The following is a 14329-nucleotide window of genomic DNA, read 5'->3' on the forward strand; positions in this document are numbered from 1 at the left end:
CTGATCTTAGTGTTGTACTCCTCTTGAGCTTAGCGATTGACTGCAGATCTTCATCTGTACGCATCTTATGTACACAGTGCATCCTAGTAATGAATGGCCAAAGAGGTATTCCTAATATGCTTTAGGATATGGAAAGTTTTTTCTTTGAGTATATGTAAGTTTGTTTTTAATCAATTCAGTGCACGGTAGTAACAGAGGCTTAATAAGCATAGGTTTAAATGAGCAGGGAAGACAAATGTCATCTTGTCAGCCAGCTTGTTTGTACTTAGAGTTGATGTCACAAAGCTAGTTGGTAGCAAATAAAATGGTGTCAGACTTTTTTGCATTTTCGGCAAATATTGAGTTGCATCTATGCAATACACAATATGAAATGTAAGGCTTTGATGGTGGATATTTCAGGTTTCCTTTTTTTTTCTGCCAGAAGGCCTCACAGATTGTGGCAAGCCTGTAAATTTAGATAACATTTTATTACCAACCCTCATTAATGTTTTAGTAGCTGAATTGAAAGGGGAAATAATTTTGTCTCCTGCCAGTCTGGGGTGAAGGTGTGGAAGATCCGGATCCTGGCACTGGCATAAAGGACAATTAAAACACTTCTGTCAGTACAATATGTGATGTGTATCCTCCATCCAGAAAACAGCTGGTAAATTGATAGGCTAAATTGGTAGTCTTCTAAGAAAAGTAAGCCTCTGTAATCACGTTAATGGACTCTGTCAATCACCCCATTGTGACTTTTGAATTTGTTGGGCTGTTCCAACTGGATATTAACCGGAAGGAATATTAGAGATACTAAATTCCTGTAGATTTCCTAAAAGAGATGGATGATTGAGATCTGAAGAAAATTCTGGAGTATGTGCTCAACAATATTACTAGATATCAGAGAACTCATACAAAAAGAGGATATTACGAGTGCATCACCCTCTTAAAAAGCTTTGATGAACATTCATAACATTAAGAACAGAGGAAATTCAATCATGATGCACATAGTTGGGTAGAAATCAGATTTTATAAATTTCACTGCTCAGAGAACAATTTGGCAAGGGATGCCCTATGACAAGAGCAAAGTTGATGGTGGAGTGTTAAGGGCCATATATGTGCAAGCTTCTTGACAGTGGCAAGTTTCTGTTTCTTAAATTTTCATAGGGTTTTCCCATGGTGGAAGGTTTGGAAAGCCATTAATTTTAAAGATTATTAGGTATGATTGCATGTTTGACTCTCAAAGACTAATGTTCACTTTCTAAAAGTCTTTAGAATTTTACTCTCCCTTGCATATGACTTCTTTAAGAGGTATCTCCACAGACAAGTTCCAGGTAACTGCATTTCAGCACAGTGGCTCACAGACAAGGAAGAACTCTAGAATGGCTCTACGAAAATACTTTTCAGTGGACCACTTTGCAGCATTGGATTGTCTGGAAGATTGTATCCATCAGGAACTGCTCTGCCTTTGAAAGAGTTTATTCCAACAATAGGGCTCTGGTGGTTCTGTTCCTAAAATCTTCCCTGGGTTTCTACACTGGACACAGTCAGAAAGAGGATATGCTGTAGATGAACCTACAGGATGGGATTTATCTCCAGATTTAAACACCTAATTTTAGGTGTTTAATTTATATGTGAATTATATGTGAATAATTTATATGTGAATTAGGTTTTTAAGCTCCTGTTATACCCAGTGCAAATCTACAGCTCATCTCAATTGCCTCCATGTAGGTGTCTAGTGCTATTTCAGATGCCTCTAGGTGTCCTGTGTGAACTCCAGTCACGACATCACACAGGCACAGGTCTCGCACAGGTCCTGTGTCATAACTGCCAGGCCCACACGTCTCATAGATATACTAGGATGCTTCATATTTCACTTAGCCACTACATGTGAGCCTCCGAGCTGGGCCCCTTATTGATGTAGTCTGTAGAGTCCAGAGAACTATTTTTCTTAGCTCACAGTAGATGCTTGCATTTGGTCAGCAGACCATCTAGCTCTTCACTGAACTTACTGGGAGCTCAGGTGTCTGGCTTATATGTGAGCACTAAAGGAGTGATTCAGGTATGTAGACATAGGCATCCAGTACCATTTAAGATACCCTAGAGAATCAAAGAGCTTTGCACAGATATGACACAAAACCTACCAGAGGGTCTCACCCCTTTGCAGTGCAGGTGGAGGACAGGCAGGCCGCCCTGACGCAGGAGACATCCCTGCATAGAGATCTGGCTCTACTGCTACATTGCATTCAGCTTCAGGCATCTGAATCGGGAGCTGACTCCCACCCCTTACATACATATATCTGTATACATATATTTATATATAGCGCAGATCTTCTCAATCTGTTTTATCAAGGGCAAAACCATTAATTGTCCCCTGAGAGGCTGCTCTAGGCAGAGAAGATACTGGTTTGTTTATATCGCTCCTTTAATGTTTATGTATTTGTTAACTTCATAAATTAAATTGCATAGCCAAATGTAAAAATAATTGATTATGGGGATTTCTAGACCTTAGAAAACAAGACTACCTCAATTAAAAAAGGTTCTATTTGTTGAACCTCTCAGTCTTCTTAATAGATTTATACTACTGGCCTCAGAGCTGATTCTTAACCTGTTTTCCAGCACTGAAAGGCTGCTAAAATTTTTAGTTGAAACTATCTGTGTAGTTGTTGAGTTGTCAGGAAGTGAAAGCGGGTAGGTTTGACAAAAGGATTCCAGGCATGGAGGGCTATGGAGATGACACAACAGGACCATTAATTGTAGAAGACAGAGATTTTGGACTTTTTTTTTTTTTTTAATTTGTATGCTGTCATTATTCTGATTGTAAACTTGCGTGAGTGCTGTAAAGTGAGGCTCAATAAATATAAAAAGAAGGGAAAGTAAAGCAGCACTGAAAATACGACCTCTTGAAGAGAAATCTGACTTTTCCACAGACCTCATTTTTGCATTAACCTTCTAAAGATCTTGATTTATTTTAGATTTTCTAAAGATTTTGGAAAAGTGCTTTCATTTGCAGCCTGAGCTGAAAACAAGTGTGAAAAAGCCAGCAAATAATGACAGAAAAGCACTTCATTTTAAAGCTATAACACTTAAAGTTTGCGTAGAAGTTTGTTTCACCAATTGTCTTTGAACTAAATCTATATTTATTATCATCAACGTTTTCTGAACTTCTGCAAACTGCTAAAACGGAGGATTAGCTTCACAGCTGGTGTAAGTCATCATCAATAACAGTACCTGCCAGGAACCTATCCACAAGGATCCTCCTAGTCAGATTTTTTTTATGTTGCCCATAAAAAATGGCTCATCATTTTGTACAGATCAACAAACTATCACGTTCCCCCATACTTTGGTGTGCTTCTTTGGCCACTGCTTCAACTTTGGAATATTACGATTTAGCATTTGTTACAAGGTGATGGGTGCATATTGTAGAACACATTGCCTACCTCAATATTGAAATTGCCAGCAGCTCTATTTATGGCACCAGCATACCAGCTTCTGGAGTCTTTCTTTAGTAATTGTTGAAGGTTTTTCTACACAGCCACCCACCCTACCTCTGATGCATATAAACACAGACAATTTGGGTTTATTGCCAAGACGTAATGACACTTAGGTGCAGCTTTTCTTGAATTTGAAAACAATCAGCATCCCTCTCAAACATCAAAGAACAATACTTTTGTAAATCCATATCTCCATCTCATACGCGATTAGTTATCTCCACCTTTATGGTACACCTCTCCTTAAGAGCTACATGTTGTTTTCTTGTGCCCAAATGATTATACGAAAGACTGAACATGTGGATAGGCTAGTATATCTATTTCATCTATAAACTGAAATATCCCCTATGTGGCCCCTTGCATTCATCTCTGTCTATCAATATTTTAAAACCTGTCAGAAAATTCTAATTAATCAGATGCCACTGGGAAAAAAAATACTCAGCTACCCACTCAGGCAGCTAGGAGTGGGAAGAACCAACTTCGTGCCCTCACATTTCACTTCAAGACTGTGTACTTCAAGCCCAACAAAATTGCTTTGCATTGCCTCCTCCATACTCATTACTAGCTAGACTGTCATTAATCAGAACATTCAAAAAAGGCACTTAGTTCATGAACTTCTGTGGGAGACATTTTCAAAACAAAAATGATGCTTTAATCTCAACAGACGAAGAGCATTACACAAGTGATTGTGACTGATATTTTCCAAAGTTACTGGAGAAAGAGTTTTAGATAAGAAAAACTACAAGGCATCATACAGTGCTCATAAAATCTTTCTCTTTCTTTCTGCCCCTGCTTCACCAATATAAGTCCCAGTTGTGTAACTAGGTGAAAATTCAAAATAACATCTTAAAACAACAGGTCCAACATCTTTGTAGTTAAAGTCTATTGCAGGTTGGGCTATAAGCCCAGCTCCAGAGAAGAGCACTGGCTTCATCTCAGGACCCTGGGACTCCTCAAAGGGCAATTTCAAGAAGTACAAAAATACTAAGAGACATGAAAGCATGATGAGGCCACACGTGGGGAATTTCCTAGGAGATAGGAGCTCTGTCAGACCTGATAGCAGCTCTGTCAGAAGTGCACAATCTAGGCTGCCAGCATCTCAGGAATGGAAAATGACTCCTTAGGCTCTGTGCTGCTTTCATGCTGTTTCCTGACTTTCCACCTTTAGACTTTTTATCTATTTCTGGGAATGCTGCCAGACTGAAGGTACTTTGCCTGCAAAACTGTCTAGCCTTGCTGTCTGTGTCCTTTCCCAGCTAGTTTAGGTGAGTGCCTGAACATCCACATAGCAGCCTGCCCCAGTGGCCTAGAAATTATACTGTACAACATCCTTGACACATCCTCACACAGGACCATTCCCTCCTTCTGGCTGTTCTTCTACATCCTTGCATTCTCTCCAAAACTACATGGTAACACTGCTAAAAAAAATCAGATGCTATGACACATTTTGGCATAAAATCAATCATTGTTTATTCTGATGAGAATTGCATGCAGTAGATTCAAGTGAAAGACAACTTGTATTGTCAACACCTCCTCTTCTCTTCTTCCTTCCCCTGCTCCAAATAATTATCAATCAATCAGCTAAATGCATCAAGATTTATAAAATACAACGTTAGCTTGTGACAGAAAAATAATGCCCCCTCTCTCCCCACCTCCCCAAAGACCCAAGATAGCAAATTTTCCTACTGATCCACCTGGATAACTCTTCCTGTGCAGGAGTTCACAGTGGCTGCTAATACACTGAGTAGCACATAAATGCCAGAGCAAGCTCCGGGGTGCTGGCCTACCAGATCAGGGAGCTGGCCAGACCTCCCTGTAGCTTTCTGTTAGTTCTTTCAACACCCAGATGTGGGATGATGTACTGGTGCCTCCCTGGGAGAAGATGCTGCCACCACATGATCTGGGACCCGGGAACTCCAAAATGTCCTGGATCCTCTTGTTCACACATGGCTAAAATGTCCATGGCAAGCACTGTGTATGTGGCATACAGCAGCATTAGGATATGTTTGGCTGGGTTAGATTCCTGGGTTCACATCTGGTGTGCAAAGTATCAGAGATGCCATCTTCTTACATACCACTTCTCACCTCACCCATCTCTTCCAGATGCCATTTACTTTATAACATAAAGGCATATAATCACAGCTTGCTGTCCTTACCCCCTACATCAAACTTTTCATCTCTTTGATTCCAGTCCTTTCCTTCGGAGATAAAGGCTAAAACATACCATCCCTTTTACCCAGCTTCTCAGGAATATCCCAGTTGTAAAGCCTACCATGACCAGAGAGGCTACTAAAGAGGCCCTTAAATATTGATGAAGAAGGGTTGCTCACCGTCTGCCTGGAGAGCAAATGGTAACTATCCTTATGCTTTTCTTGAGGGAGTCTCAGAACCTGGTAGTGAAATAAGAAATTTAAATCCATAGCGTTGAGTGCAACCCAAATGGTAGCTAACCAGGTTTGTAAAAGCATGGGAATTATGGGGAGAATCGAGGTGGTGGAAGAGGACTCTGCAAAGTGAATATATCTTACTTTGGGGTGGGTGGACATTTCCAGGTCCACTGTAACCAGGTGGCATTGGCAATCCCTGCTGTGATCATCTCCATCTGTCCTGGTTTCGGCTGGGATAGAGTTAATTTTCTTCCTAGTAGCTGGTATAGTGCAGTGGTTTGGATTTAGTATGAGAATAATGTTGATAACATACTGATGTTTTAGTTGTTGCTAAGTAGTGCTTACACTAGTCAAGGACGTTTCAGCTTCCCATGCTCTGCCAGGTGCACAAGAAGCTGAGAGCGGGCACAGCCAAGACAGCTGATCCAAACTGGCCAAAGGGATATTCCATGCCATATGACATTATGCTCAGTATATAAACTGGGGGGAGTTGGCTGGGGGGCAGCGATTGCTACTTGGGGACTAGCTGAGCATTGGTCGGTGGGTGGTGAGCAGCTGCATCACTTGTTTTTCCTGGGTTTTATTCTTCTCTCTCTCTCTCATTTTCCTTTTCATTACAATTTATTACTACTACTACTATTACTATTATTATATCTTATGTCAATTATTAAATTGTTCTTAGCTCAACCCATGAGTTTTCTTACTTTTGCTCTTCAGATTATCTTCCCTATCCCACTGGGGGGGGAGGGTGAGCAAGCAGCTGTGTGGTGCTTGATTGCCAACTGGGGCTAACCCATGACACCATCTCAACATCATAGCATCATAAAATGGTTTGGGTTGGAAGGGACCTTTAAAGATCATCTAGTCCAACCTCATCTTAATTAACTTCTAGCCTTGAAAAGGCAACAAAAATTCATGAAGGTGCTGAGATGCTAATTCAGGTATCAGTATCTTCTACCACTTCCTAACCATATGCCAGACTCTTTTACCCTGTCTCTGGTACCCAGGCTCTTCACCAAGGAATATGCTGTATGTCCTTCTGACCTTCAGATATGTCTGTCTTTTAAGTTTCGGATGTTTGGGTTTTGTCTGTTCTAACAAATACTTTTTTCCCGAATACTTAGCCAATGTGTTGAACTTATCCTTTCTTGGGCCTTTGAGACACTGCCAGGCAAATGCACGAAAACTGATGAAATAAAGCTGTCTATACCATGGACTTGTATTTTCAGAGGCCAACAATGTCTGAAGTCCACTTCGAAGAAGCTGAGGCCTGGCTTCCTGGTTTGCCTTTGACTTTGGCAGGGACTGTGACTGAGTCTGTGGGGGTGAGCAAGCAGCAGATACAGAGGTTGCAAGTATGAGATGGAGAAATTCAATATGTATAACATTTCTTAGCACAACAAGTAGAAGACAGGGATTTTTCATAAAGTAGTTTATGATGTGACCTTACTGGTTGTCCCAGGAGAGCAAACAAGCTATGAAAGGTGCAGGAGGTGGCTATGGTTTCTTTTCAGCTTCCAACTTCCAGCCCTCGCCAGCAATTTCTTCTTTTCTCTGCGCATGATGTGACAGCACAGCACACAAAAGAAAGAGGAGTCAAGCTGATCCCAGAGACCTTCTGTCTCCCCTTCAGGAAATGAAATGCACATTTCACAGTATTCTTGCAGAGGTGGAGTTAACTGAAGCAATTCTTACAAGCGTTTCCTAAGCCAGGGCATCAGAAAGTATGCGCTGACTCTTGTGCATTGACTGTTCTGCTAATGTTGACCAAACAAGAGATGAGAAAAATTTAGATATCATGGACCTTGCTGGGACACGCTGGAAATGCAGAGGTGATGTACAAGGAACTGATGTACCACAGGCAGAAAGATCTTCCTGTTAATATAGAAACCTGCCTGGACAGTGGACAGGAGACAGGGATAGAAGTCTCACTGAGGCCACCAGCACCTCTGGGGAAGGCAGTGTGACATTTGATCTGTGTATTCAAAGCACCCACAGACTGGGTAATCTGCTATATAAGAGATCTACCTCCCAAACCGCCTTGATGGCTACTACCTTTTCGGTTCCAAAGTGACTGGAGGAAAGCTGCAGGGGCTGGAATCTGCCAGCTTCCAGCTTCTTACCATGACCCTCCCTCCGTGCTCAGCAGTGTTTTCACATTAATTGACTTTCACATCACAGAAGGAGTGAACCAGGGACATATCACTGTGATCACTTCCCTCCCTGTTCTAAAGTTCTCGCTCCTCTAACTATTCCTTTATGTTTACAAATGCCAGTCTGGCATTAGCACGGTATTTTTTTCAGAAATCTGCAGAAAGCTGTCCCTAGGGTGTCCACCTATAAAAATACTCACAGTGTCACAAGACTGACATATAATAGTGAACAGGGAGGCATAAAAGCACTACCATGTCCTTTTATTAGCCAGGCGATGCCTGTAAACATTGCAGTCAGGTTCCCATGCCCTAAATCCAGACTGTCAGTTAATACAATGCTACACAGATTCAAATTAAATAACTGAGACTTCAGCTTCACTTCTGTGCTTTGTAGCATCCTTAGAAGACAGGAAGACCTCTCCTTCAGTCTTCCCTAAATATACATGCATATCTAGGCAGTCAACTACCCAGCTAGGGATCAATGCCTGGGTTCCTCAAGCAGTAGAGCGTACTGTGATTTAGAGAAAGGTATTCTACTCATTTTTTTATGCTACCCAACCCCCCTCCCACCTGTGGATGCTGCATGCAATTCAACAAGATAAAAACATTTACTGCAGATACTAAATTTTAAAGAACAGCTTTTTTTCCCTCTTAATCTGGCATTCAGCTATCCATCAGGGTAAGCAACAAGTGACTTGGCAGACAATTCAGGACATATGGCTTTGAAGAACTGATAATTTAAAAGTATTTGGATAAGTTTCCTCAACTCATCCACCTTAATTTGTGTTATTCTCTTTTACATGGGCTCTAGCAGCTAGTCCAGCTAAAAAAGTGTAGAAAATATAACGCAAGTGACAAAATAACCTTTTCCTGAGTTGTATTAATGTATATCACAAAACCCCACTCACAAACTGAGTAACGGAAGGTGTCAAATACGATTCAAAGCTGTTAAGCATACATGCCTCATCTGTAGTCACCAGGTGGCACCAGATGTATCCATATATTGATAATCAGCTTAAAACCACTATAACCCATGTGGTCTTTGAAATGCAAAGCACATCATGTATGGATATTAGGTGGGGCTCAATAGCTGAGTGGTCAGTGGACTAGAGAGTTTAGATATAACTTTAATAAGATCTAACTGTTGTTTTTCAGGTTGGTTTTCTTTTTTTTGAGGAGGAAGTATTAAAGAGCAAGATTCAGTGGCATCTCCCAATTTTGAAGATATTGGTTGGAAAACTTTCCAAAAATGCAAAAACTGTATTATTTTAACTGAATGCATTGGTTCTTGGTCAGAATTAACATGTTTTTACATTCTTCTCCTTTTCTTTTTAAACATTTAAATGTTTAAAGAATTAAATTTTGGAGAAAAAACAGTTCTTTTAAATGATACATTTCAGCTGTCCTGAAGAACTGTAGCTTTCTATCGATATAAAAGGATATTTTTTTTCTGGCTTTCTGGCATTGTCAATGAGCTCTTGAATTATATAGGAAATGCTATGCTTAAAAATTCTGTTGTTTTACAAATATAATCACATTATTGTATGAGGGTGAAGCTGAAATTAGCTATGCATCATACATAGTATATTTTCTTGTGAATATAAAAAATAGTGAGAGCTAATTCATTTACTTGTAAATCATGAGTCGTATTGGGTTTTTTCTGCATTTGAATGCTTAGAACATTCATCACTAATGAAATATTTGGGAATCTAAACTGGTTCTTGAGCTTGGCAGTATTTAACACAAGCAATTTTCTTATTCCTTATTTTCTGTCTCCTCTGTGAATAACTTTTCATCAGGGGCAAAAAAAAAAAACAGCAAAAGGGTGAAATCTTGACCTCACTGTATCAATGGCAAAACTCCCACTAACTTCAAGGGGCCAGAATTATACCACGCATGACCAGCTTTACATAAAGAAGGAAAACCAAAGAGGCAAAGATACCATGTTATTAAAAACACAAGAGTCTGAAAATGAATCACCATCTAAACAATATGGCAAATGTTTACAAATAAAAAGTAATCAAAAAAAGTCAAGCTGTAGTTTGAAATGGAGTTCCAAAAGGAACTTGATCCTCCAGGGAAAAAAAACGTATCTTTCTGTCTAAACACTGAAAATATCAATTTTAGTATATAATTCTAAGCATCCGAATTTCATATCTTTAGCCTATTGGAATGATTTTTCAGCCAGCATGTACTTTTGATTATATTAAATATTCACAGTTGTATCTGCTTCATTGCAGGAAAACACTTACTACAAAAATGCAATCCACATTTACATTCACTTCAGCATGATCTGTTCCAAAAAATGAACCAACGTGATTATCTACATATACGACACCCATAGAAGCTTAATGGTTGTTGGGATCCCCAGTGCAAACAATGGCATGCACGTTTAAATAATCGATTTGTTTAAAGGCCATTTTTTGCATCCACTGGCTTGCAAGCAATATTTGCATTTGCAATGGGCAAGCCTAGCCTTATACAGACACAAAAGGAGATGTCTTTGTTTCAAATGATTCATGATTATTCTTCATGCTTTACAGTAGTGGGCAGACTATCAGCAAGTGCAGGTGTGAAAACAGAATATAACTTAGCTTTTGTAAAACACTTTGCTACATTAAATCTGAGAAGGATGTTAACACTATTATCCCACAGGGAAAACAAAAAAGAGAAGGAGAAGCAGTACTCTTCATACCAGCCAACAGTGGAGTGTGGCACTGAAACAACACACTTAAGCTCCAGCAAAGAGAATTAACCTCCAGTTTGGAGTAAAGCAGTTTGTGGCTAACTTAACACTGTAGTATGCACCAGAAAGTAAGCCCATCTTTTGTCTGCTATAGCATGCAGCTTACCTAAAACAAGTTTTACTATTTGTATTCAAGCGTTTCCACTACAGTAGCTGTGGCATATACCAAAAAGTAGTTCTGAAAGTCTAAAGAACAGTCTGGAATTAAGGCACCTAGTGTAAGGTAAATTTGTAGACTCTCTCTCTAGCTAGTCCAAGAAGTGGTTTATACCATTTTAAGACAAGTAATTGAGAAAGACAGCAGGAGTTGCTCTCCAGGGATCTCAATTTTTCTCCACTGGTAAGGGGAGCCCAGGCAGCCAGATCAGAGATAAGACACAGCTTTGGATGGCTACCATCAAGTGAGATTAACTCCACTCTGCAAATGGCAACTTCCACTACAGAGGCTGGAGAATGGAGACATGGGTCATTTAACTGGCTTGGCACAGGGCCGTGCGCCGAGTCTTCCGGGTCCTGGTACACTGCATTGAGAAATTCCCATGCATAGTATTCTCATCTGCACTACCAGCTGAAAAATAATGAAACAAGCCAAACATAAAGTGAATCTAGTTTTCTTTCCTTTCTCTGACATAAATCTGTTGTCATTATAAAGGAGCTCTGCTTTTACTGCCTAGAAGAGAAGGCAGATGCACACATTTGTACAAAGACCTACTATATTTCTTTCTTTCCATAACAAAAAAAAGCATAGAATTCGTGTTATTTTATCAGCAACAATTATACTCTTTTCCTATTACCTGAAATTCTATCCATAGAAAGTACATTATACTGTAATTATATTGTATGCATTATCTGTGAAAGGGCTGTAATCATTTCAACATACTATTCATTGAAATACATTAATACAGTACCTATAATACATGAAAATTGAAATAGATGAAAATACAATACAATATTATAACTATTTTTAAGGTTTTTCTTCCTGGAAGAGTCCTAGGAATATCAGAATTTATGGGCTATGTTATCCTGTCTCTGCTAGTTTCTTAAAATGAGAAGGATATTTAAGAGCCTAGCAACCTCCTAGAGATTTCTCAAGGCAGTGCAAAGGGAAGCAGAGTAGGTATCACATTTATCATGAATGAGACTGTATGTAACGATTTTTTCCTTTGAGAGAAGACAGGAAGAAAGGGAGGGGAGTTTGTAACTTTTCAGCTGTACTTCATAGGATGGACGACTATTGGAGACAGGGCTGAAGTTCTGATCAATTGGGTCATGTCTCCCAGTGTTGCCTTGCTGAGCTGGGAGATGGTGACCTCCACATGGAGGGGCTGAAACCTTCATTGACTTTAAAGGGAGCTTCATAATTAATTCAAATGGACCACACCTTATCACTACTATTCTCTTTGAAATGATTTGCATCTTTGAATGATTAAGGATTTCCCACTAATATCCACAGGAATAATGTTACCATGTCAGAGGTCTCACAAGCAAAACCTAAATGTTTTATCAACTTCCAGATTTTCCTGAGTGAGTTCATAATGGACGTAAAGCGGACTTGAAGAAGTTTGACTTTTCTTACTGCATAGTCTTCCAAGAAGGGGGGTTTGTACATGATCAGTTAAATGTGAGCCCAATTCTGGCTTTATACAGAAAGCAGTTAACAATTCACTCAGCTGTAAGGGGAAAACCTTGTTATTCAGGCTGGGGATAAGAAGGATGCAGGATGTTTTTACCCTTTCTTACTGGAAGCTAGATGTCATGTGACTTAAGTAAATTAAACTTATAAGCCTTGTGGACCTGTGCAGATTTGATTGAATGACAGAGATGACCTTGACAAGCTTGAGAAGTGGGCACTATGTGAACCTCATGAAGTTCAACGGGGACAAGTGAAAGGCCCTACACCCGGGCTGGGGCAATCCGCACTATCAGTACAGACTGGGGGATGAATGGATTGAGTGCAGCCCTGTGGAGAAGGACCTGGGGGCGCTGGTGGATGAAAAACTGGCCATAAGCCAGCAATGTGCATTTGCAGCTCAGAAAGCCAACCATATCCTGGGCTGCATAAAAAGAAGAGTGGCCAGCAGGTTGAGGGAGGTGATTCTCCCCCTCTAATCTGCTCTGGTGAGACTCCAGCTGGAGTACTACAGCCAGCTCTGGGGTCCCCAGCACAAGAAAGGCATGCACCTTTTGGAGAGGGTCCAGAGGAGGGCCATGAAAATGATCAGAAGGCTGGAACACCTCTCCTAAGAGGAAAGGCTGAGAGAGTTGGGGTTGTTCAGCCTGGAGAAGAGAAGGCTCTGGGGAGATCTTATGGTGGCCACTCATTATACAGAGGGGGTTTATGAGAAAGACGGAGGGAGACTTTTTACCAAGGCCTGTAGTGACAGGACAAGGGGCAACTGTTTTAAACTGGAAGAGGGTAGGTTTACATTGGACAGAAGGAAGACATTTTTTACAATGAGCCTGGTGAGAGGCTGGAACAGGTTGCCTAGAGAACTTGTGGATGCCCCATCCCTGAAAGTGTTCAAGGTAAGGCTGGATGGGGCTTTGTGCAACGTGGTCTAGTGAAAGATGTCACTGCCCATGGCAGGGAGTTGGACTAGATGATCTTTAAAGGTCCCTTCTGACCCAAACCATTCCATGATTCTATGATGTCTAAACACGAATACAATGCATACAGCATCAAAGTAATTGATCTTCTGATTTGAAATACTTGTGTGCAAGGATGATGGTTGGTTTTGTTATTCTTTTTGCTTACTCCCTTTGCACAATTCTTCTCTTTTCATTAGAGCAGACTACAAACCTAGAGAAAATCCTGCACATACCTGTTTCTCCCCACTGGGCCTCTTGTGGTTTAACAGCAGCTCCACGGCACCAACTACCTCCTTTCGTATGGCATGCAACAGAGCGTCTCCCACATATACATTAAAACTTAAGAGCAGCTCAATGAGCTCAAGGTTCTCATTTTCAATTGCAATAAGGAGTGCAGTTCTTCCCAGGGGATCAATGCAATTAATATTGATCTTGAAATAAATTTCTGCTTCCTCCAAAGCTTTCTTTACACTGGCATAATCTCCTTTCTCCACGGCGTTCAGATAGGCTTTCTCTGAATGAGACAGTTCAGATTCTGCCCGTACAATACGAAGAGGGATACGATCTCTGTAGGGAGCATTGACACTTCTTTTGTAGTAGAACTGGGCCATATTTTATGCCATTCTAATACTTTGTCTCTGCAATATGAAAAGAAAGATTAAATCAATAATATATTTTGGGGGTACAGTGCACCAAAATAATATTTGCAATATATAAGTATTTAAAACCCATACTAAAAAGGGATGTTGAGACAAGTACAAATGGTCTCTATCAATAGAACTTGTAAGATCACCAGCAAAACATGTAAACTATAGCATGTAACCAAGTTGTTGCAACTTACCAAATCAAAACATATCTGTCAGCACACCATTTGCTGGTATGTATTCCTTAAACCTGTGGCAAGCATGAGGTGATATGATACAATGTAGTTTGCACCAAATATGTAGCTCCACTTCATCCTTGAATGAAGAAATCTTAAGTTCCGCT

The 14329-nt window shown here is 40.3% G+C and overlaps 1 protein-coding gene across 1 annotated transcript in view; it reads right to left on the reverse strand.

Moving 5' to 3' along the window:
- Nucleotides 1-13953, reverse strand: part of TRPC4 (transient receptor potential cation channel subfamily C member 4) — a gene marked incomplete at both ends in the record, with an annotated part of 95502 nt that extends 81549 nt beyond the window's left edge. The window contains one exon of the mRNA XM_082337954.1: nucleotides 13576-13953. Within this exon, the coding sequence (XP_082194080.1) occupies nucleotides 13576-13953 (378 nt within the window). The remainder of the gene's footprint in view (nucleotides 1-13575) is intronic.
- Between the last annotated feature and the right edge of the window lie 376 nt (nucleotides 13954-14329).

This window comes from Platalea leucorodia (assembly GCF_965183815.1).
Source record: "Platalea leucorodia genome assembly, chromosome: 2".
NCBI lineage: Eukaryota > Metazoa > Chordata > Aves > Pelecaniformes > Threskiornithidae > Platalea > Platalea leucorodia.